At 49.7% G+C, this 25510-nt stretch overlaps 1 protein-coding gene across 1 annotated transcript; it reads left to right on the top strand.

Moving 5' to 3' along the window:
• The first annotated feature begins 3767 nt into the window (after positions 1-3767).
• Positions 3768-24598, top strand: PDIA4 (protein disulfide isomerase family A member 4). Its single transcript, XM_081102226.1, has 10 exons — positions 3768-4107; positions 8900-9074; positions 12775-12980; positions 14626-14764; positions 15906-16111; positions 16230-16388; positions 18942-19093; positions 22069-22225; positions 22478-22711; positions 23382-24598. The coding sequence occupies exons 1-10, from the start codon at positions 4020-4022 to the stop codon at positions 23795-23797; spliced, it is 1932 nt and encodes a 643-aa protein (XP_080958352.1). The 5' UTR covers positions 3768-4019; the 3' UTR covers positions 23798-24598.
• The last annotated feature ends 912 nt before the right edge of the window (positions 24599-25510 follow it).

The raw sequence follows: 25510 nt of genomic DNA, 5'->3' as shown, positions 1-25510 counted from the left end.
TGACATTTCTAATGTGTTCTTGGGGGCAAATACTTTTCAATTTAAACTTCATTTTAATGGAGTGAAAAACAGTACCAATTGTAGAAGATTCTGAGGATGTAACTTTCTGTATTTCTTTCTTAGAAACACAGTGTTTTTAAGGTAGCACAAAGAAAGCATTGAAGACAGTTCTATGCAGACTTTATCACATAGTACTATAACATGTTTGCATGACTATGTCCTACAAGACTTACACACTTATATGACTGTCTTTGTGTTCATTTGATGAATCAAACTATTAGTTTTAGGTCCTGATTCTTTAGTTAGAAACTAGAGGCCCGATGCACAAAATTCATACAAAAGTAGGCCATCCCCCTCACCCCCCCCACCCCCATCCCTGCTGCTGGCACTGGCTTCTCTTTGGCACCCGGCACCCGGGCTTCCCTCGCAACCCCAGCTTTGTCCAGAAGATTGTCCAGAAGGATATCCAGTCTAATTAGCATATTACACTTCTGTTATTATAGAAGATGTGTTTTCTGAGGTTCCAGTGACTGACTTCTTTATGTTTTCTCCCCACTATACCTGTAAAACAAAGGCCTATTTATTCAGTGATCCACCTCTTCCTGGGTATGAATCTGGTTTGTTTGCAGCCAATGTTAACTTTTGGAAAGAGGACCAAAAAAATGATTACAACTTCTTCCTGGTATTATGTCACCAAAACCTTGCCTGTTTTATATATTGAAAAGTCTGACTTCTCAAGATCCTTTTGGGAACTCCTTATGTGATATGAACAAAGGTAGAAGACTTATAACCATTACTGGTGAGGGCAGGTATGAAGCCATCCTGAGACAAAAGGAAATGTGTTCAAGGGTCCAGGGGGAGTGCCCTTTGGTGATGTGCCTGGCCATCTGTTTCTGAGCACAAGAGTACAAGAATCTGATGAGCATTAGAAAGTACCTTACAATACCCCTGGCTGGTTAGCTCACTTGGTTAAAGCATCATCCTGATACATCAAGGTTTTTGGTTCAATCCCCAGAATGGCACATACAAGACTGACCCAGTGAATGCCTAAATAAGAGATATTTCTCTCTCTAGGAATTATGTTTTTATTGAAAAATTGAGAGTAATTCCTGAAATCACAAATCTCTGCAGGCCATCTGTTCTTTCTGTTTGCTGCTTGACTGGCCTTTCATGGACAGCAATTTCCTTTATCAGCAGGATCTCCTGCCCTACCCTTCTAGTGACTTTTATTTTTTGTTAATCCTCACAGGAGGATAGTTTTTCCATTGATTTTTAGAGAGTAGAAGGGAGGGGAAGAGATAGAAACATCGATGTGAGAGAGATACACATTGATTGGTTGCCTTCCACACTCACTCCAATATGGACCAGGGATCAAGCCTGCAACCCAGGGCTGAAGCTCTAACCATTGTGCAAAACCAGCTAGGGCATAGCCAATGACTTTTTTTAAAGTCATGGATATGTATTTTTACATCTCTTTTGCAGTTGAAGATGCAGCAGTGATTCAGTGAGTGATTCACACAGTGATGAGAGAGTATAAAATTATCTCCTCCCACCATTCTCTTCCAGTTTTCATGCAGGGAGAAGAAAAACTACCTGTAATTTTACTATTTAAAATCATGTCATAACTTTCTTATTCTATTCAACTTACATGGGGAAAAACACCCTCTTTCCTGCTGGATATGAATGAGGAAGAATGTAGCCCTAAGAATTGCCAAACTAACACATGGAAACGAAACTGAGAGCTAGAGAAACCTTGTTCTGTTAACATTATTTGAGCTAGACGTGAACTTATACTATCCCTGGACTGTACAGTCATGTGAGTCAGTAACATTTCCATAATGTTTGAGATGTGTTGGAGTTGGGTTTTCTCTGGTCTGTGAGGTTGACAGTCTTTATTAGATAGTAACTGTCACCTGTTGTATCTTGGGACTCAGACCCGGGTGAAGCACTGGGGACCTGGCAGGTAGTTTTAAAAGTGTAGGTTTTGCAGCATGCTGGCTTCAGCCCTCAGTAAGTTTCTAGAAAAACAGACAGCCTTGGGCTGTCAGGACCTTGATACTTTTCAAGGACACGAGGCAGTTATTTTGTAGCATGTCCCCCAATATGTGCCTTCATTATTTGGCTCAGGTTACTTATTTTTCAGCTGAAAAAGCAATGCTGTGTTCTCATTGTATCTTACTGGGTAGCACATGACTTGTTTGTTTCACAAGTGATGATGTTCATGTTGATCACTTAATGAAGGTCATGTCTCCCAGACCTCCCCACTATGAAGTTGTTTTTCCCCTGCTTTGTCATTCCTATTTTGTGCCCTGGCCAGTGTAGCTCAGTTGGTTGGAGCATTGTCCGGTGCACCCAAGGGGCCTGGGTTTGATTCTTGGTCAAGTCACATACACAGGTTTCGGGTTTGACCCACTGATAGTATGGGAAGCAACCGATCAATGTTTCTCTCTTCCTCCTCCCCATCTCTCTAAAATCAATAAGCATGTCTTTGGGTGAAGGTTAAAGAAAAGATGTTTAACTGTTTTACATTCTACATTCATAGCATTCTAATAAATCACTTAGTGTATACTCTGGTGTTGAGGTCTTTCTGCCCTACAAAAATAAGGGGGAACCATTAGGTTCACAGGAGCTCAATAAGACTATATTAAATTTAGCCCTAAACGGTTGTTGGCCTGCAGACTGAAGGGTCCCAGGTTCGATTCTGGTCAAAGGCATTGTACCTTGGTTGCGGGCACATCCCGTGGGGAGTGTGCAGGAGGCAGCTGCATCGATGTTTCTCTCTCATCAATGTTTCTAACTCTCTATCCCTCTCCCTTCCTCTCTGTAAAAAATCAATAAAATATATTTTTAAAAAGAATATATTAAATTTAAAAACTCTAATTGTTGCCCTGGCCAGCGTTCTTAGTGATTAGAACATCGGCCCTGGCACAGGAGGGTCTTGGGATCAATTTCCATAGGTCGATGTTTCTCTCTCTCTCTCTCTCTCTCTCTCTTTCTCTCTCCCTCCCTCCCTCCCTCCTCTTTCCCTTCCACTTTCTCTAAAAAAAAAAAATCAATGGAAAAAATATTCTTGGGTGAGGATTAACAAAACAAACCAAAAAAAACTCTATTTAAGCCTGTGAAGCCGGCTTTCTTTCTTCCTCACTTAATAATTTGTATACACAGAAAAATACTCTTGCACTCTTGTGTTTTATTTTTTCTCCTTGTCTTCTATAACTCTGCAGGCATACTAAAACTCGGGCATTTAAGAAACCTGCTCATCCCTTCTCCAAGCCCAGGAAAGAAATGCAAGCTTTTATTTGCTCAAGAAGAAAAAACACGAGAAGACCAGGAGCATGAGGCTGACTCGAGTGTCTCGTTTTCTTCTTCCCATCAACAGACTGGTTCGGACCCCTCCGCCGAACAGTTCCCTGGTCTCCGGGCACCGCTGCAGGTTGAGCAGACAGCCTTTGCGCTGACCGCTCTTCTAAGGACACGTGTTCTTCCTGCGAAGCACAACAGCCCTCACGGAGCTCCGCCCCGCCCTGCACATACAGGCCCCGCCCACCTCACCGACGCCCAATCGTGCCACGATGCGTAGTACGGCCACGCCCCTCAGGCTCCTGCCGGCCGCCTTTGTTCTCCCCCGCTCCCTCTCTAAACCTGTGCGCTCCCGGCAAACCGAGTGGCAGCTGCTGATTGGTGGCTCCGGCGCAGCCAATCAGAAGGGGGCACCTCACGTTAGGGCTCAGAGCTTTAAACGCAGGAGCCTCCCGGCGCGCGGAGGAAGCTGGGGAGGAGCGCAGGCGTGGAGGGCGGTGCCCGGAGCTGGGACGCGCAGCGAGGCGCCCGCTGCCCGCGCGCCCGATCGGGCTGGGATTGGCCGGCTCTCGCCCCCAGCCAATCTCCAGCGAGGACTTCGTGGGAGGGGAGGGGGCAGCTTCTTTTCGACCCTCGCGTTCCGCCCGCCAGGCCAGAGCCCCGGGTTCGGGATCGCTCTGCTGCTGCCAGTGCTGGGAGCCCGCGCTCACGCCGCCGTGATGAAGCTCCGGAAAGCCTGCCTGCTGGTCCTGCTCCTGGCGCTGGCGCAACTGCTGGCCGTGGCGAGCGCCGGGGGGCCGGACGCAGGTGAGCCGGGCCTGCGGGCTGAAGAGCGTCTCGCGCGGCGCGGGGGTGGGTGCGACCCGGAGCCGGCGGGTTCCGCGCGGAGCCCCTCCAACACTGACGCCGGCGCTGACATTCTGGAGTTTAAGGGACCGGTTGCGGGTGGCCCGCATCGCATAGATCCCGGGATGGCAGCGCGGGGACGGGGTCGGGGCTGCCGCCGAGGCTTGGACCGGAGGGGTGCAAAGTGCCTTCTTTGCAATTGGTTTCTTCGTCTCGATTCCGCTCAGACTTTCCTCAGGTCCATGCTCCCGTGAAGGGAAGTTTGAGAATTGCTTAAAATGTCCAGGCGAACACGCCCAGGGAGTGTAGGAGAGGGGGCCAATGTTTCCAATCAGGATTCAGAGAAGGCCGGGGCGTGAAGGCCCAAGTGGAAGCCCAGAGGAGTCGTGGGCAGCAAGCATCTTACTTTTTTAAAATGTCTTTACATTTGGAAATAAGTGACCCGAGGGTTCTGGTTGGTGGGAGAAATGGATAGCTTGGTTTGCATCTTTTTAAACCCGGAGATGCCAGCCCCTCAGCGAACATTTGTTCAGCACGTACTATGTGCCAATCACCGCGCTGGGTCTGGGAGTCAAGGATGAGGCCTGTGGCCCGTGCCCATGAAGCACCTTCTCTCGCAGGGACGATCCGTCGACAGTTACTAGTCATGGGTCCTGCGTTTTGCTTTGAAATCAGCGAGCTCAGAACACATGGCTAAGAGAACTTTGACAAGTAGAAAGCACACTGCAAGGAAAGGAAGCTACTCGGAGAGAACAGGGCATCCTGTTACGGGTCTCAGCTTTCTTCCTCTCTTGTCTTTCTCCCCACGACTAGTTTTTTTTCTTTTCCTAGTGAGTTCGTTCCAATATAAATAAGCCCCTTTTCTAAGATTAGTGTGTAAGGAAGTGTGAACTTTGTACTCTTTCAAACAGATTGAGTAACTTCTCTGGGGTCACTGAATCAAGAATCTTTACCCAAATAGAAAAGGAAGTAAAAGCCAGCACCTAGTGAAAAACACCTGCCGAAAGGACCTATATAGCAGCGTGGCCTTACAAGTGTGACCTGGGACCCTTATCCAAACCACCTGGTGCTTATTTAAATACAGAGTCCCAAAATATACCAAAGCAGAAGTTGGGGTGAGGGCTGTGATCTGCATTCTAGACACACTCTTCATGGACTCATAGAATAAACTTTGGGAGGTACGTTAAAGTTTGAGGACCAGTGGGGCTGGAGGGTACTTTTTGGAATGTAGCTAAAAAGCAAATGGCCTGGACACCAAGGGCTACTAATAACCAGTCCGTTTGTCATTTGGGCCACAGGTCACTAACGCAGTGGAGGCCGGGGAAGCAGTTGCCTTTGGGGTGAGCCAGGGAACTCTGGAGTTGTCACCGCCGAGGCAGGTTTCCCAGGGCATCCTCTGGGGTGGAGTGGAGCTTCGAGCCCTTATCTGGACTCTTGCCCATCCCTGTGGGGATCCCTGCCCTTCACTTTCACAGGTAACTTGTCCTGTGAATTTATTTTGGGGCCACACTTTCCCCCTCCCCAGATATTCCAAGGCTGCAGGGTTTTCCGTCTTGTGTGCCTTTCTTACATTTTAGGTTCAAACAGCACAGTGGTGTCTGGGTTCTAGATGCCCCCCCCCCCCAAAAAAAATACGGTCACCAATAGAGCTTGAGCTCTGATGATTTAAGCCTCAGTTTGTGGTCATGTCTCAAATTAGACGTCACTTCTACTTGTCACGTCTTTCCAGTGAACAGAATGAAGATATTTTGATGCCTGCTTTTATTTGGGATGGGTTTAGATTTTAAGTGGAAAATCACTAGCATTAAAGAACTCTTCAGCTGCCTCTCTCTTTTCATTCCTGAGAAGTAATCGTAAACCTTTGGGCGTGTTGAGAAGAAAATCTAATATGACAATACAGTGCAGTAGTGGAGTGGTCAGGAGCCATCACTGAGTAGCTTTTGTGATCCTCGGGCAGGTGACCTAGGCTCTCTGTGCCTCAGTTTCTTGTCTGTGAGTGCAGGGAATGTGTTTCCCTCAAGGGATGAGAGAATGTTTAAGAGCTCAGCACAGTCCTGTCAACCATATCAGCTAGAATGCTACATCTGATAACAAGTTTCTCTAGTCCATGTTTAATATAAACCATTCAGTATGACCTAATGGCAGAGTTTATCCAACTGTTACAGGGACATCTGTAGTGGGGATTGGAAGTGATGAGCTAAGAAAGTTGATGAGGACATTCTGCAAGGAGCTGCTAGCGTCCAGGCCGGGCAGGGATCCATTCTTATCACCACATGTGCTGGTGGGAGGGGACAGGTACTGCAGTGACCTGGTTAGAGGAGGGCCCCATTTTACCACCTGGGCTCAGCACTGTTGAGGCTATGTGGGAGGCTACATCGGCCCCAGGCTGAGGATGGCACGCTTCCAGAAGGTGCCAGAGGCTTTGGGTATATTTTTATCTATTGGGCTTAAAAGTGAAGCCCAATGAAGAGTGGTCTCCCCACTAAAAGGTAGGTGTTTTCTTTGCGGGGAAATGTGGGTATCTAGTTGGTGCGAATATAGAGCCAGCACCTTCTCAGATTGCAGGGGAATCAGTCCTTGGTCTGTGAGTTGGGGAGGAGTGGAAAACATTTTTAAATTCAAGAAAGGAATTCACTCTTAGCTCTGGCCCACGGTAACTCATGGACACCCATTTACTCACGAGAGCCCCATCTCTGGTGCTCACAGACCACGTCGGGCCCAGCATGGGTAAGGAGGCGTCTTTGCTCTTCCTTTTCGTAACATTCTCCTTGTCCCTGGTGTTGAGCGGATTGCCAAGTCCCGCCTCCTCCCGTCGTGCATTCCCAGCTTGGAGAGCGGACCAGGCTCCCAGTGCTTTCTTTCAGCCCTCCTCCCGCCTCCATCTGCCTGCAGGGAAATTTGGTTCTGCAGGCAGATCTGACTGGGCAGAGCAGCCAGGCACTGAGTGTGTATGCACGGCCCACCAGCCCTGCCCACAGCAGGCCATCCTGGCCCCAGGTTGTGGGGTGCCTCCTAGGCAGGCACCCCAGCTGAAGCAGAACACCCCGCGTCAAGTCCCCCCCTGCAGGTCATTTTGGGTAGAGCTTGCAAAAGATGTTGCCTTCCCCTGTGTTCTGGCCCCCTTCACATCCAGGAAGCCTTGTTCTTCTTGGTGCTGCCTGCTGACAGTGCTGGGGGCCTGGCGCCCCTGCAGGTCTGCCCACCCCACAGAGCTCCTGCCATGGGGGAGGGAGGTGATAAGGTGGCCAGGGAAGGGTTGTTGCAGAACTGTCGTCCAGAGTGCAAGGTGTGGGCTAGGAGAAAAACTGAGGGCAGGGGGGGAACTTGTCCCAGAGACAGGGGAGTCCGGTTGGTTTGTATTTTCACACTGGTGGGGGTTTTGGGGGGGGTTTAGAGCTATTTCTCCCTCTCCTGACAAGGGAATGTGGAAGTCAGGAAAAAGCAGTAAGGTGTTTAAAGGCACATGTTTGAGGAAGTGGCTGGCGGGGTGGGGGTGGTTTTGGTTTGTTTTTTGTAATTGGTTTGCGGATTGGTAAATTTTAACAGTAGTGGACAAAGCTGCCCACCCCACCCAGACCAGTGCCCTGGCTCGCCTGAGCAGCTGCAGGGCCAGCCCTGGAGTAGTTGGGGGGATTAGTTAGGGACGGGCATCAGACTCTGTAAGTCCCAGGAGTTCCAGGATCCCAAGGGTAGGTTTTCATGCTTTGATCTCATCCTCGGCCCCAAACTTGGAAACTGTCCATCTTGGTTTATCTCCTGGGAAGCATCTCCAAACACCAATAATTGGCCCCTTGAAGTGTTCTGGCTTCGGAGTTAATGAAGTCCTCGTGCTTGCTTCAAGTGCACCTGCTGATGTGACCGAAGCTGGAGAACCTGAATAATAACTGTGGTCCCACAATGCCTTGTATCTGTAGTTTGGCAAAAAATTAACGACCTTGATAATGAGGTGTACTTGGATTCTGTGTTCTGGGAAGGGAGGTTTGCTTCTAGGCTGGAAGCACGTAGGTGAAAGTTAATACCCTGGAGCACAAACAAGAGGGAATCATAAAACGAGGTGTTCCTAAAACGCAGAGCATGGGCTGTGCAGAGGAGCCATGGGCTAGAGAGACTGCAGGAGGGTTGCTGAGGGATTGTGAGTTAGAGTTCAGTACAGAGCAGGAGGGGGCTGATGTTGGGGTCTCTGTATTCAGGCAGGAGGCATGCAGAGCAGGGGGTGCCACCTCTGGGGAGGGGGGTGATCCTGCTGGGGTATTTAGACTTTTTTTTTTAATATATTTTATTGATTTTTTACAGAGAGGAAGGGAGAGGGATAGAGAGTTAGAAACATCGATGAGAGAGAAACATCGATCAGCTGCCTCCTGCACACTCCCCACTGGGTATGTGCCCGCAACTAAGGTACATGCCCTTGACCGGAATAGAACCTGGGACCTTTCAGTCCGCAAGCCGACGCTCTATCCACTGAGCAAAACCGGCCAGGGCGGGGGTATTTAGACTTTAAATTCTAGGTCTGGTTTTCAGACATCTTATTTAACCATGGCCTCCCTTTAAATTAAATCTTAAGTGGCCACCCAGTATGCAAACTTAGAGCAGAATTTCTGAGGTGAAAAGTCCTGATGTCACCACCCCATCTGCTGGGGGTTCCCAGAGACTATTCCAGACTCATGACACATTTTGAAGGATTTGGGGTTCTAGGAAAATTTTTAAGGAGGGAAAGTCACCAGTTTTCTAACCATTCTGGATATTTCCTGCTCAGATTCTAATAAAGAAGAGGCCATTGAGGAGGACGATGAGGAGGAGGAGGAGGAGGAAGAGGAGGAAGATGACTTGGAAGTTAAGGAAGAAAATGGTGTCTTAGTCCTAACTGACGTAAACTTTGATAACTTTGTGGCTGACAAAGACACGGTGCTGCTGGAGTTCTACGCCCCATGGTAAGGACCCACATCTGGTTCCTTCAGGGTGGATGCGAAGTTCCTCTGCTCCCATGCTTGACCCTGGCAGGGCAGGAGTGGCTGGGTGCAGGAACGCCAGCCCTTGGCTCTGGATCACCTGGACCTCCGAATTCTGCCAATTTGCACCGCACATCCCATGAGCCAGCCCTTATAGAGTGTGGTCCCCAGCAGTTTCAAATATGAACCTGTCCTCTGATAGTTACAGCCAGGGAAGGCAGGAGGGGTGGGTGTTTAACAAACTCTGATGATATGGAAACCTGTGTTGGTGACAGACATCTGACCCATCTCAAGGCCACCTCCCTCGTCCTGCCCTTGGTCAGGCTGGCTCCCGTGTGTAGGCCTGACGCAGCCCCTGGGAAGGCAGAGAAGGTGCCCGCTCCCTTTCCTGTCTTTCACCTTCACAGTGCAGCATGTTACCCATCTTGTATTCCTCCCCCCATCTCCTGTTATCTCCTAATCTCTTCTCTCCTCTTTCACCCACCCTCCTTGGTTCACTTGAAAATATAATAGTCAGGATGTACCTATGTGTCCGGTGCTTTGTTCGAGTATGGTACTAGCTATTTTGTGTAAAAAATTTCAACAATCCTATGAACAGGTCTGTGAGGTTTTATTCCTATTTTATAGATCAGCAGTCCTCAAACTAATTTTTAAAATTTTTATTTATTGATTTGAGAGAGAGAAAAAAAACACGTTGATTTGTTGTTTCACTTATTTATGCATTCATTTGTTGAATGCATAAATAAATGAATCATGTGCCCTGACTGGGAATCAAACCCACAGGCAACCTTGGTGTATCAGGATGATGCTCTAACCAGCTGACCCACCCGGCCAGGGAATGAATCCCTTAACACTTAAAATGTGAGGACCCCAAATAGCTTTCATGTGGGTTATGTTTATCATCTACTTATATAAAAACCCTGGGTGTAACATCACGGCCAGAAGTGCGACCAACCCGAAGGAAGTCAGTCCTGCAGGGGTTGTCTTGGAAATGGCTGCGCCCTCCCCCAGCTGTTTCCTGGAGGGCGAGGTTTCAGGCAGGAACCCGCCCTAGGAGCAGAGCTTAGAATGAAATGATTTTTAATGGATCTATCATTGAAGCTACCTTTGGAAATACTATATCTATAGATCAGTGGTTCTCAACCTTGGCTGCACATTAGAATCACCTGGGAATCCTTTTAAAATCCTGATTTCTGGGCCTCATCCTCTAGAAATTCTGTTTCTTTGTTACTAATGTTGTGGCCCCACCCCATAACAAAGAAATAATTTCCGGAGGATGAGGCCCAGGAATCAGGATCTTAAAAAGATTCCCAGGTGATTCTAATGTGCAGCCAAGGTTGAGAACCACTGCTATAGATAATATTAAAAATATATCTAAACGTGCAATTCTTTGTCCAAAAAATGAGCATGTTCAAAAATTAAATGAAAATTTGGATATACTCGATGGAGATTTTCACACATATTTGATGGTTCCATTGATTCCACAGATGATGCTGAAAAGGAAAATTTTCCCATCGAATTTCTTAATAGTATTACTCCTTCGGGAATGCCGTGTCATAAATTAAAATTGAAAGTGGGTGCAATCATCATGCTTTTGAGAAATCTCAATAGTAAATGGGGCCTTTGTAATGGTACCAGATTTATTATCAAAAGATTACAACCTAACATTATCGAAGCTGAAGTATTAACAGGATCTGTAGAGGGAGAGGTTGTTCTGATTCCAAGAATTAATTTGTTCCCATCTGACACTGGCTTCTCATTTAAATTGATTCGACGACAGTTTCCTGTGATGCCAGCATTTGTGATGACTATTAATAAATCACAAGGACAAAGTGTAGACAGAGTAGGCATATTCCTACCTGAACCCGTTTTCATGCATGGTCAGTTATATGTTGCTTTCTCTCGAGTTTGAAGAGCATGTGATGTTACAGTTAAAGTTTTAAATACTTCATCACAAGGGAAATTAGTCAAGCACTCTGAAAGTGTTTTCACTCTTATTGTGGTGTACAGGGAGATATTAGAATAAGTTTCATCACTTTATCAGTCATTGTTTGCATCACTTGTTTTTATATCATGTTTTTGTTGTTTTCATATCATGTTTTTGTTGTGTGTTTTTTTAAAATATATTTTATTGATTTTTTACAGAGAGGAAGGGAGAGGGATAGAGAGTGAGAAACATCGATCAGCTGCCTCCTGCACACTCCCCACTGGGGATGTGCCCACAACCAAGGTACATGTCCTTGACTGGAATTGAACCTGGGACCCTTCAGTCCGCAGGCTGACGCTCTATCCACTGAGCCAAACTGGTCAGGGCTTTTTGTTGTTTTTATATCATGTTTTGTCGTTTTCATATCGTGCCTCTGTTGTTATATCCTTTTGTTACTGTTTATTTATTAATAAATTTATATATTATTTTTATATACATTTTACTAATTTCTTTTCATCTCTCACACTTATATTATAGAGAAAGGGCAAATAGCAATATTAAAATATCTCTGCTAATTAATTCCCTTTTTTAAAAAAATATATTTTATTGATTTTTTACAGAGAAGAAGGGAGAGAGATAGTTAGAAACATCGATGAGAGAGTAACATCGGTCAGCTGCCTCCTGCACATCCCCTACTGGGGATGTGCCCGCAACCAAGGTACATGCCTTTGACCGGAATCGAACCTGGGACCTTTCAGTCCGCAGGCTGACGCTCTATCCACTGAGCCAAACTGGTTTTGGCTCATTGATGTTTCTATCTCTCTACCCCCTCCCTTCCTCTCTCTCTAAAAGTTAATAAAAATATATTTAAAAATAAATAAATAGCTGTAACCGGTTTGGCTCAGTGGATAGAGCATCAGCCTGCGGACTAAAAGGTCCCAGGTTCGATTCCGGTCAAGGGCATGTACCTTGGTTGCGGGCACATCCCCAGTAGGAGGTGTGCAGGAGGCAGCTGATCGATGTTTCAATCTCTCTCCCTTCCTCTCTGTAAAAAAATCAATAAAATATATTAAAAAATATATATTTTAAAATAAATAAAAATTACTCATTTTTAAGTAACAGTAACCCATTACATGTTAACATCCAAATGCTAACACCATTGTCAGTCAGTGTAGCCTCTGGAAAATTCACTATATACGTCTGAGAGAATGAGTGAAAAAGACAAAAAATGTTTATGTAAAGAGTTTTAGCCAAACCGGTTTGGCTCAGTGGATAGAGCATCGGCCTGTGGACTGAAGGGTCCCAGGTTCAATTCCGGTCAAGGGCATGTACCTTGGTTGCCGGTGCATCCCCAGTAGGAGGTGTGCAGGAGGAGGCAGCTGGTCGATGTTTCTCTCTCATCGATGTTTCTAACTGTCTATCCCTCTCCCTTCCTCTCTGTAAAAAATCAATATATATTTTTTAAAAAAAGAGAGTTTTACCTCATAGGCCCCTTGCAAGGGGTCTCTGGGCCAAATTTTGAGAAACCTATGAAAATATAGGGTTCAGAGACATTGAAAATCTGTGCCCAAAGCAGAGCTGGAAGCTGAAAATTGATGTTTGACTTCCAGCCAGCTTGGCCTCCCCGTGATATTTCGTGTGTCTCCTCTTGACTGCAGATTTTCCCCGCCCTGATGCCTCATTTTTGTGTGCATTGCTGGAGTTAAGCCTCCAGGGATATAATCAACTTGCTCATCTTTCCCCAAACCTTCTTAGGTGTGGACATTGCAAGCAGTTTGCTCCAGAGTATGAAAAAATTGCCAGTACCTTGAAGGAGAACGACCCTCCCATTCCTGTCGCTAAGATTGATGCGACCTCAGAGTCAGCGCTGGCCAGCAGGTTTGATGTGAGCGGCTACCCCACCATCAAGATCCTCAAGAAGGGGCAGGCTGTCGACTACGAGGGTTCCAGGACCCAGGACGGTGAGTAGTACCTGAGTGGTACCAAGCCGGGGAGGAGATTTGAGTAATACAAAGGAAGACAAGCCCTAGCTGGTTTGACTCAGTGGATAGAGCATCAGCCTGTGAACTGAAGGGTCCCAGGTTCGATTCCAGTCAAGGGCGCATGCCTGGGTTGTGAGCTCAATCCCCAGTAGGGTGTGTGCAGGAGGCAGCCAATCAGTGATTCTCATCATTGATGTTTCTATCTCTACCTCTCTCTTCCTCTCTGAAATCAAGAAAAATATATTTTTTAAAAAAAAAAAAAAGGGAAGGAAGACAAGTTGGGAGGACTGAGTGACCCGTCAGAGCACTAGCTTCTGGGAGTGATCCTTTCTGGTATATTTGAGCTAACCAAGATCAGAATAAACTTGTCCTTGGGTGGGAGGGGTATCTTCCAATTTCAGACCATGAAACAAGATCTGGGGTACATGTGTTAAGAAATGACGTAAGATTAATTGAAAATTTTTTGTTTTTTTTAGTCCTCACCAAGGATATTTTTCCCATTGACTTTTTCAGAGAGTGGAAGGGAGGGATAGAGACAGAGAAACATCTATGTAAGAGAGACACATCAATTGGTTACCTCCCGCATGTGCCCTGACCAGGGGCAGGAATTGAGCCTGTAACCAAGGTACATGCCCTTGACCAAAATTGAACTGGGACACTATCCACTGAGCCAAACCAGCTAGGGCAGAACATTTTTTTAAAAATGAAATGATACAAAAGACAGAGTATGACAACAGGCAACACAACAATAGCCATCCTGTGTAAATGAATCAAAATTATAACTTTTTTTTATCAGAGCAGCAAAAAATATATTTTTGGTGTACTGCAGAATTTTAGTAATTAATTTTAGTGCCATGAGATGACAGAGGTTGAAAATCGCTGTCCTAGAGCAGTGGTTCTCACTGTTCATCTTGTATCAGAATCACCAAAACGGAGGTGCCGTCATTTAAGACAGATGCAGAGCCCCATCTTCAGAGTTCCCTGACTCAGTAAGTTTCAGGTCAGGCTTAATAATTGGCATTTCTTACGAGCAGCCAGGGGTTGCTGAGGCCTCAGGCCCAGACTGCACATTGGGAACCATGGTGTGGGGAGCCAGGCAGGTCTCTTAAACCAGGCCGGTGGATCCCTGCCTGCTCACATTAGGCACTAAGTGAATCTTATTACCTGAATGAACAAATACGATTGTGGTATCCTTTAGGAATCTTTTAATCGCTTAAAAAAAACACCCATCAGTAGCCCTTTGTCCTAGACAAGTGCCTTCCCTTTGTGGGACCTGGATTCCACATCGAGGATAGGAAGTCACTTGGACTGGGTCTCAAAGTTCCCTTCATAACAGGTGATGCCAGCGCAGCCTGAGCATTTGGGAGCCGCTGCTCTCCATTCTCCTCAATGTTTTATGATGCTGTAATGTGTTAGTGCTAGGCGGTACATGTTAAGGGGATGCCCCCAATGCTGTTGATCAGCATGTGTGATCAAGCACTGGGAGGTGACGTCTCAGCGTTCACTTGCAGTTAGTACTGTAGTCTAATTCATCAGGATAGATGATGATAGAGTCTCATTCGTCAGGCTGGCCTTGGGCTGTCGAGAAGTCTGCCTGTGCTCAGTCTTGTTGGGTTTCTTTCAGAAATTATTGCCAAGGTCAAAGAGATCTCCCAGCCCAACTGGACGCCTCCACCAGAAGTCACACTTGTGCTGACCAAAGATAACTTCGACGAAGTGGTGAACGATGCCGACATCATTCTGGTGGAGTTCTATGCCCCCTGGTAAGATAATGTTGCTCTCATGTTACTCAGAGATTCAGCAGGCCCGTCCTGTATTGGGCACCCTGCACTGGGCGGGGGGTGGCGGCGGGGGGGGCACCAGAGATGGCCTGGGTGCAGCATCCCCACCTTGCACAGAGGGCGACGTGGAGCTGCTAAGTGTTCCGGAACGGGGTGGCCTTTTACAGTCTTTTCCTGGGGGGTATGATGAGGCTGAACATAAGCCTAGGATATGGGGGAAGCCCACATGACCCACGTGAAAGGGCTCCCTGGGTTCCTCAAGGCTGGAGCACATGGCTGAGCACCTGGCCTAGGCTTAGGTTCGTCACCACACACCTACCCTGGCCAGGGAGCATCTCTGAGGAACACGTGTGAAAGCTCTTTGATAGCTTGTGGCTCTCTAGGCACTGAGAGCCGTGACACCCTTCACCTCGGGTAGGGGGCCTGGAATGCTGTTTATGGAAGTTCGCCAGCTGGGAGAGAGGAAAGAACAGAGATGAAGGTGGGGGTGGCATCTGGTGGCCTCGCTCTACCTACCGCAGGTTGTCATCCCTGCCTCGCTGTCTCCCTCCTGAGGGTTGAATCTGTCTTCGTCTCTGCTAATGGCTGTTTGTTCCAGAGTGAATCTTGGAAGATGACCCTCAGCCTTGCTGCACACTCGACATGTGTCCCCTTCTCATGCTAGAGCCTCAGGGTTCCCACAGCTTTCCTGCCTGGTGTCCCCTCCCCTCACCCACCTTTTTCGGCTCCTGTCCACTTCCTGTTCATCCCTCATGTCCCAGTTCAACTGTCACATCCTGTAAGAAGCCGTCCCTGACTTGTGTCCCTACCTGACCCACATCTCCCTTCTTAGGACATTGTCTTGGCCTTTCCCACATCTTACTCCATGTCATAGTTGCGCTCTGGTCTGTGCCTGTGCGTGTGCATGTGTTTATGTGTGTGCGTGTGTGTATGCCACGGGAGGAAGCCGTGTCGAGCTGGTTCTTGAGGGGCCTGGCTCAGCACCCTCGCCCGGAGACAGTTGGAGGTCTGCTGGATCGCACTGAGTTGCTCAGGAACGCAGGCTGGGTTTTGCACCTTGTGTAACTGGGAGGCTGTGTCCACACTGGAACAGGCCCCTGACTGAACTGACTTGCTCTGGCAGGTGTGGGCACTGCAAGAAGCTGGCCCCCGAGTACGAGAAGGCCGCCAAAGAGCTGAGCAAGCGCTCTCCCCCAATCCCTCTGGCAAAGGTTGACGCCACCGCAGAAACAGACCTGGCCAAGAGGTTTGGTGTCTCCGGCTATCCCACCCTGAAGATCTTCCGCAAGGGGAAGCCTTTTGAATACAATGGCCCAAGGGAGAAATACGGTAGGGGCCACTTCCTTCTCCAAGCTCAGTCGGGTGGGGAAGCTCCCTGGTGGATGTGGGCGGTGGGCAGAGTGCCCTGGAGCCCCAGCCCCTCCTCAGGCGGGTGCTCTGCTCCCAGGGATCGTGGACTACATGATTGAGCAGTCCGGGCCGCCCTCCAAGGAGATTTTGGCCCTGAAGCAGGTCCAAGAGTTCCTGAAGGATGGAGATGATGTCATCATCATTGGAGTCTTCAAGGCAGAGAGTGACCCGGCCTACCAGCTGTACCAGGATGCTGGTGAGTAGTGGTCCTCTGCGCTGGACAGACACCGGGGAGCCTGCTGCCTTTGCATAATAGCCCTGGGCGTCGATTTAGGGGATGGCTTGATGAATTGCAGAGCATTTATGGGAACAGGCTTAGCTGTCAGCTTTGGAGGTTAGTTCTCTGTTGCCTTAATTGTGCATAAACAGTGGGGCGGCGGGGGGCACAGTGAAGTTCATTGTCTTATCTCCCTTGCGTTCCAGGACCCCCTTCCCAAAGCCAGCCTCTCTGCAAGGGGAGGCTCTTCACCAGAAAGTGCGGAAATCAGACCTGGGTTTGAGTCCTGGCTCTGTCCATTGTTAGCACTTGACTGACCGCAGACAGTGACCTGACCAACCTGGTGTTCTGTCCACCATGGTGACCTTTTCTACTTCGAAGGTGGTTACGTCAGCTGCGATAATGTAGACGGAGTGCCTGGTGATGCTAATAAGCACCCATAAGTACTAGTCTTGCTAATGTGAGAAGTGAAATTGTTAGGACCAGCTGTCAGTAGTAGTGTTTTGTGGGGGTGGGCACAGTTGTCTGCCCAAGTCTGGCCCCTGCCTGGGGGCAGGTGTACTTGCCATCCAGGATGGCCCTTAGGTTGTGAATGAAAGTTGGTTTATTCAGGGACACTCAGGATCTCCTCCATCCCCATCACTTCCTTCTGAGTACCCTCTACCCTCTCATTGCACTCACACCAAAAATAGCTCGTTTTTCTACTTTAGAGTACTGATTGTCATCTTTTAAACGCACTGCTTGCAATGTGCTGACTTCTGTAACAGTCATGCACATGTCAGATGCAGATTAATGTAGTGCACCTTCCCATGGAGCTACATTCCGCTCATGCTCGTTGGTCTTCATTGATTAGGTCAGTGGTCAACAGAGGCAAATACCAACAGTACAACGATTGAAATTTCTTTTGAGAGCCAAATTTTTTAAACTTAAACTATATATGTAGGTACATTGTTATTAACTTAATTAGGGTACTCCTAAGGCTTAGGAAGAGCCACACTCAAGGGGCCAAAGAACCACATGTGGCTCACGAGCCGCAGTTTGCCGACCACGGGTAGGTAACCCTGTCATCCACGCGTAAGTAATCAAGAAGGAACTTGCACAGGGAACCCTAGACCCAAGTCACATTTGTGTGTGTGCACATGCTGCGGGGAGGAGTGTGGTGCGGTGTGGTGTCTGTGATCAGGCCTGGGGCTGTAGGCTGGGTGGGGGGTGGGCCAGGTGCTGCCCACACTGCCAGTTCAGGCACCACACTTCTAGTCAGACACGGGTGCCTCTCGGGCTCCATCTGGTTAGGCTGCAGGCAGAGGTGAGAGTCACTGGGCCTACTATGCTGGCCCATTCCTGTTCACTGGGCTGCATGGAAGGAGCGAGACAGCCCTAGGGATGCAGGGCGGTCTGTGGATAGTGGGAGAAGGGTCTGAATAAGGGGGGTGGCTAACCAAATTCTTGGGGCAATTTTGTCTCTTTGTCCTTGGCCGACTGTTAATATCTGGGGCACCTGGAGGCTTAGAACAGGGTGGGAGGCTAGCCTGCGAATGGCTTCTGGGTGGGTTGCCTCACTGATCCTCACAGCGATCTACGAGGTAGACTCCCGTTTCTACAGAGGATGGACTGAGCCTTGGGCAGGTGCATAATGAGCATGTCTGGCGTCACACCATTAGCAGGTTTTAGAATTGTGATTTGAATCTGGTTTTGTCTGCTTCTGAGAGCCATGGCATCTCCAGGCTGCCTCCCCCAAGTCATGTGATATGCTAGCTGCCTTAGAGGCGGGTGTAGGTGTCTCAGCCAGGACAGAGCAGAGAGACTGAGGTCTGGTCACCCCAGAATGAGGGCAGAGTTGACAAACAGGCCTCGCCTGGTTTGTGGTTTTATTGGAACACAGCTGCACTCACTTGTTCACACACTGTCTAGCTGTTTTCACACTTGAGCCCAGCATCGAGTGGTTGTGGCACAGGCGTTCACTGTCTGGTCCTTTCTGGAAAAAGTTGGCCAGCCCCTGTTCTTGAGTATCCAGACAGCAGGGTTTTATCTTGTGAGTTTGATGAGATTTAAACGCAATATATATAGTTGGGGAACCACATTTAGGACCCCAGCCCACCAACAGCCCCCCACACACACTGAGGAGAGATTAGGCCCCCGGGAGGTGCTGCGTGTGCCAGCTCACCATGTGCGCACAGCATTGTGCGACGCTCACCGTCACCTCCCGAGACTGCCTCTCCGTGACCAGTGTGCTTCCCAGCATTGGAGACGGCAGTCAACTGGACACGTGACAGATTAGCTCTAAGTTTTACTGTGAACATTCAGTTTGTTAAATTTTTTTTATAAATTCCAAGATACAGGTTTTAAGGTATTAGGCCTGTACCAAGTTTAAAAATCCAACCTTAAAGCTTGAGGTGCTGTCCACACAAGAACTCAGGTGGTCATTACACTATTTCCAGGCCATTTGCTTTGGTTGATGTGGGTTATGAGTTAAAATTTGATTGTTTAAGCAATTTAATGAATTGTGTATTTATCATTTGGTTCATTTTTCAGCTAACAACCTGAGAGAAGATTACAAATTCCACCACACTTTCAGCACTGAAATTGCAAAGTTCTTGAAAGTCTCCCCAGGGAAGTTGGTCATGATGCAGCCTGAGAAATTCCAGTCCAAATACGAGCCCAGGAGCAACATGATGGACATCCAGGTGGGTGAGGGCGCTCAGGCCTCGATGGCCCTCTGAAGTGCCAGCCCCTGGGCATGCGATCGGCATGAGGATCCTGGTGGTGCCATCGCAGGGGTTTTGAAGGCTGGAGATTTCCCTCCACCGAAGGCTCTGGCCCTGGAGCACAGCCAGTAGGAAGGTTCCTGGTCAGGAGTTACACGAGGGACCCAGGCAGCACTCACACACCCGGCACGTGAGGAGCCCTGGCCCCTGGCAGAGCACCACCTCTCACACCACTCAGACCTCCTGGCACCAGCCTCCCATAGGTGCCCGCCACTGAGGGTCTGGCCTGTGTCTGTCTTGCTCCAGGCGGGGACCCCAGGCACTGAGGGCTGCGGGGCGATGGCAGGCCTCTGTTCACTCTGTGGAACTGCGCGTGGCTCGTGGAGTTGGCCTTTCTTTGCACTGCTACCCCCACCCCCATCTTCCTGAAGGACGTGACATTCACCTCTAGAAGGGGAGGCGGTCCCAGCTCAGCGTACTGAGTGCTTCAGTGAGCAGGTCTTCAGGCCTGGAAGAGACCTTAGATCTTGAACCCAAAGCTTTTACTTTCCTAGAGAGAGACTGGATGCAGCCAAGTGAGCTGTCTTACCCAAGGTCCCACGCCAGTTAGAAGCAGCTGAGGGAGAATGCAGGTGTTCTTCCTGGGCCAGGCTGGGGCTGAGGGCTCCCCTGGGACCTGGAGGATGTGGTGTGGGACCTAGTCCCCTGGATGTGTCCTGCAGGGGGCAGCCATGCCCCTTCTGGTCTTTTTTACGAACTGGGAGCATAACCTTGGAGACAGCCCTGATTCTGACTCCCATTGCTGCTTCTGGAAGTCTCACGTCCAAAGAGGGGCCCTGATGGCCGTGGAGCAGTGACCTCGGGGAGTCGGGCACAGCCTGTGTGGTGTCCATGTTCCCAGGAAAGGAGTCTGTAGCTTTTGGCAGGTTCCTGAAGAGGCCCTTGACCTCAGAGGGGTTAAGAGCCTCACAGTCCAGTCTGGTATATGTAGCACTGCCACTTGACTTTTGTCTTTTGCCTGCTTTTTTCGATTTTAAATGGATTGGTATTATTCATATACCACCTTTGTTCCAAAAGTTACAGAAGGCTACTTTGTAAAAATTCACACAGTATAATGAGAAGGAGTGTTTTTAAAAAGTGGATTTAGAAATCAGGACAAAGGAAAGACAAGGGCAGGACAGATAAGGTGAAGCGAGGCGTAAAGCCAGCACCCGGAGCTGCTGAGAGAGGACAGCCTGTCTGTTTGCTCTGCAAGGAGTCCACATTGAGGCTCAACTCAGGGTGTGTGCTCAACTCCGCAAGTTCGCCTGCTGTCACTGCCGCTTTACTCTCTCTCTCTCTCTCTCTCTCTCTCTCTCTCTCTCTCTCTCTCTTTCTCTCTTTTTATCAAGGTGGTGGTGTTTTTTTAATATATTTTTATTGATTTCAGAGAGGAAGGAGAGGGAGAGAGAGATAGAAACATCAATGATGAGAGACAATCATTGATTGGCTGCCTCCTGCACGCCCCCTACTGGGGATCGAGTCGCAACCATGGGCATGTGCCCTTCACTGGAATTGAACCCCGGACCCTTCAGTCCACAAGCCGATGCGCTATCCACTGAGCCAAACCAGCTAGGGCTTTTTTTTTTTCCAATTGATTTTAGAGAAGGGGATGGAGAGAGAAACATTGAACTGAGAGAGAAACATCAATTGGTTGCCTCCCATACATAGCCCGACTGGGAACCAAATGCACAACCTAAGTGTGTTCCCTGACTGGGAATTGAACCTGTGAGCTTCTAGTGCATGGGATGATGCTCCAACCAACAGAGCCCCACTGGCCAGGGCACTGCCACTTTACTCTTGAGGTTGCCTTCTGGGTGACACCCCCTGCCACCCACCTCACTGCTTTTTTGGCACTTTCCTCCCACCCTCCTGGTACCCTAGGGCCAGAGCCTCGATGCCTTGTCCCCTGCTCCTTCCTGCTCTTCCTCTCACTTGGAAAGTTCTGCCCATCTTCAGGGCTGCACGGGGCCACCTCCCTGACTGTCCTGTCCAGGTGGGACTCAGGCTGTGGGGGAAGGTGTGGTGTTCATCCACCACTTCTAGCTGTACAACCTTCGGCAAGCAGCTTAACCTCACTGCCCCTCGGTATCTTCATCTATACCGTGAAGTGGCTGTGCCCACCCTCGGGGTGCCTGTGAGTCTGGTGTCTGAGTGCCTGGCTCTGATCCTCAGTCAGTGTGAGCCCCTGTGTCAGGACACGCTGCCTGTCCCTCAGGGCAGTCATTTCACCTCTCACAGCCTGGGCTCAGTGTCTCCAAGCGACCACCGCTGTGCCCAGCCGATCACAGGTTCTGTGTAAATGCCAGTGCCTCACACTGCTCCTTCTTACCTGGAAGTTACCTGGGTGCCGGTGTGAGCTGAGTCTCCACACTGCTCCATCTCTGGGCCAGCCACAGCTGTGGCTCCATGCTCTTGCCCGAGACCACGCTGTCCTTTGGAGTGGGCAGCACGGGGGTGATTTCTCCAGGCAGCCCACAAAGCTGTCATGGCCACTCACCATCTGGGTGCACTTGGGCCTCTCTGCACCTCCATGCTGTCGTCTGAAATGTCCTCATAGGGCAGACGTGAGGATCAGACGGGAAGACGGACCCTCTGCTCAGTTGGCTGTGGTAACAACTGTCCTCCGGAGGCGGGCCTTCCTCCAGCATTTCCTAATTGACAGCACAGTGAGCCCAGGCCCGGAGGACTGGGTGGGGGCCTCTGCAGTGGCCCCACAAGCTCTCTCAAGGTTCACTGGAGAAAGGGAATTACTGGGGTGTGCTTGAGTGAGCCCAGAGCATCTCACCTTCAGTGACCCCCTCTTCCCGTGCTCCGTCCCATCTGTATTCATTAACAGTGGCAGCAAAAGGTGGGAGTGTCAGGTGAGCCCCACTTTTGTCAGGCCGACCCTCACCTGTCCTCACTTTTTGCAGAGCTCCACAGAGGGCTCTGCCATCAAGGACTTCGTGCTGAAACACACCTTGCCCCTGGTGGGTCACCGCAAGCCCTCCAACGACGCCAAGCGGTACACGCGCCGCCCTCTGGTGGTCGTCTACTACAGCGTGGACTTCAGCTTTGACTACAGAGCGGGTGAGGGACCAGGCCCTGGTGGGTGGGAGTGTGTTTACTTTATGGCTTCAGGTCATTGTCCTTCTGTGCTCCAGGCAGGGGCTTATGCAGGCCTCCTGGGCTGGTGGAGCTTTCGACCAGGGTCCCTTGGTCACAGAGGTGGCATTTTCAGAAATGCTTTTCTCTCCGATGGAAGCCTAAGCCTTGTTAGAATCCAAGGGGCAGAATCTTCACCTTCATCTCTGAGGCTCACGGTCCTTCGTCCTGTTTCAGCCACTCAGTTTTGGCGGAGCAAGGTGCTGGAGGTGGCCCAGGACTTCCCGGAGTACACCTTTGCTGTGGCCGACGAGGACGACTTTGCCACGGAGGTGAAGGACCTGGGGCTCAGCGAGAGCGGGGAGGACGTCAATGCCGCCATCCTGGACGAGGGTGGGCGGAAGTTTGCCATGGAGCCCGATGAGTTTGACTCCGACACCCTCCGAGAGTTCGTCACAGCTTTCAAAAAAGGTGGGCTGCGTGTGGCCGGGCTTCCCCTGCGCGAGCCTGGGTGGCTGCGGGCGCACCTGGCGTCCAGGCTAGGGCACTCTTCAATCCCATCGCTTGTGCTGAGCCCACACCTCGTTTGTTCCCTGGGTGCCTCAGGGAGGATAGAGATGGAGATACACCTTTCTTTTTCTTTTCTTTCTTTCTTTCTTTTTTTTTTTGTAATAGGAAAAAGGGCAGGTATGTCTTGGAAATGTCAAGAAGTCTTACTTAATTAAAACAGGCTTTTGGTGTTTGTGGGAAGTTGTGTGTATGTGGGAATTTCTTGGAGGCATTACATGCATGTCTGTATTGGTCAGGTTGAGCACATGGCCCAGTCCCCAGCGCCAGCCTGTCATGGGCAGACCTCCCAGGCCCCTGTCTGCCGCTCCGGTCAGTGCTTTTCCCACACGGCTGTGCAGCCCCAGGCACCGGCTCTCCCTTTGTGACAGCCGCCCTGGACAGGACCCAGTGGCCCCAGAGCCCTGGGTGGGACCACCTCCCCCCTCTCTGGCCTTTGCAAGGGGGAAGTAGAAGATTTGAGGAGACCAGGAAACTGAAGGATGGGCCGTTGGAGGCAAGGCCCTACCCAGTCCAGGCAGAGCCGGGGCCTTTTCATCGCTCACGTCCCTCCCCTGCTTTCTTTCCTCGGCAGGAAAACTGAAGCCGGTTATCAAATCCCAACCTGTGCCCAAGAACAACAAGGGGCCCGTCAAGGTCGTGGTGGGCAAGACCTTCGACTCCATCGTGATGGACCCCAAGAAGGACGTCCTCATCGAGTTCTACGCACCCTGGTGCGGGCACTGCAAGCAGCTGGAGCCCGTGTACACCGCCCTGGGCAAGAAGTACAAGGGCCACAAGAACCTGGTCGTCGCCAAGATGGACGCCACCGCCAACGACATCACCAACGACCGATACAAGGTCGAGGGCTTCCCCACCATCTACTTCGCGCCCAGTGGGGACAAAAAGAACCCGATTAAGTTTGAGGATGGAAACAGAGACCTGGAGCACTTGAGCAAGTTCATAGACGAGCACGTCACAAAGCCCAGCAGGACCAGGGAGGACCTTTAAAGCTCGGAGGGCAGGGAGGCAGCAGGGACCAGACACACTGTGGCTTCCAGCGGCCGGAGCCCGAGCGAGCCGCCGCCCCGCTCAGCACAGGGGCAGTGTCTTGAGTTTTTTGCTGTTTTTTGTGTTTTTTTTTGTTTTTTTTTAACTTTTTATACTCGGATATTTCACCTCACGCTCTGAATACTGAATAGATATGAATGATTCAGTAGATTTGCCCAGATTTTTACAGAGGATACATCTATTTTTATCCTTATTTGGGGTTTGATATTTTTTTAACTTTCCACTTTCTTTAATATATTTCTTCAAAGCAGACAAGTTAAATCTCTTCTGTGTGAATGTTTTTTCTTTTTTTAATTTAAAATTTTAAAAACTTTTGCCAAATCATGTTGATTTTTGCCCTTAATTTTGTTGTCGTCTGAGGAATTACTAGTTGGAATGCTTTCATTTTTTGTTTCTTCTTGTTATGGTGCAAAGTGAGAGCCATCACCAAGCAACCTGCCAAGGACGATGACGCTTCAGCCTGACCTCTGAGCGCGCAGTCCCGACAAGCAGCGCCCAGCCTTGTTGCAGTGAAAAAGGGACTGGGTGTTGCTGAGCCTTCTCCCAGGACCACAGGACGAGGCGCTTTTCCCAAGCCCCCAGGCCCCTTGAGCCAGGAACTGAGGTGTCTCCTAGAGAGAGAGGCCAGCCACTCTTCAGAATGGACGTGGCTGGAGGAGCGGTGACCTGGGGCACAGGCGGGTACTTCAGGGGGATAGTAAGGATTGGGTAGGCTGTTATGATGGAATAAAAGGAATTTTGAAAATCAACCTGCATGACTATGTCAGGGGCACCAGCTCACCCAGAGCCTTGGTGGAGGTGAAGGTGGAGAGGCCAACCTGGGTGGGCTGGGGAGCCCTTTCCCACCTAACACCTGACATACGGCGAGGGGGGGTCATGGAGGCCCAGGGGCGGGGCTTTGGTGGCCTCAGCTCTAGGTCGTGTGGAGGTGAGCAGTGGCACATGCCATCAGGATGGAGGACGAGGATGGAGGACAAGGAACCTGCCGAGCACTGATGGGGCTGGGAAGAGGTGTAGGACCCGCTGGATGTCGGACCAGCCCTTCCAAAGGTGGTGGGGGGTCTGCGTGGGATGTGAGCCCCATTCAGAAGCTGTGCCCCAGGATGTTTCATCTCCCCTGCCCTGTCACCTGCTCCTGGTTTTGACTGCAGCAGAGGTGGTGAGGTGGAAGTTGCTTGAGCTGGTGGCAGCTCTCGGCAGTGACTGGCGTGTTCGTTGCAGGGTTGGGATGGGGGGCAGCCAGCAGGTCTCTTGGAAGGGGCAGCCTAGGTGGGCCTTCCAAGTGATCTGCTCTAAAGTTGAGTCTGGCTGAGACGGACGGGACTGTGGGAACTGGTGTGCGGTAAGTTCTCAGAATCTCCAGTGTGACAGGATGTTGCCTGTACCCTCCTTGGCATCCTCTTTCCTCTTCTATCAGGAGAATGAGCACCCCCACCCTGGGACTTTGTGCCAGAAACTCATAGGACAGTGGTTCTCAACCTTCTGGCCCTTTAAATACAGTTCCTCATGTGACCCAACCATAAAATTATTTTTGTTGCTACTTCATAACTAATGTTGCTACTGTTATGAATCGTCATGTAAATATCTGATATGCAGGATGGTCTTAGGTGACCCCTGTGAAAGGGTCGTTCGACCACCAAAGGGGTCGCGACC

The sequence above is a fragment of the Myotis nattereri genome, assembly GCF_964212035.1.
Source record: "Myotis nattereri genome assembly, chromosome: 11".
Lineage (NCBI taxonomy): Eukaryota > Metazoa > Chordata > Mammalia > Chiroptera > Vespertilionidae > Myotis > Myotis nattereri.
This window is presented reverse-complemented; position numbering and strand designations above follow the sequence as displayed.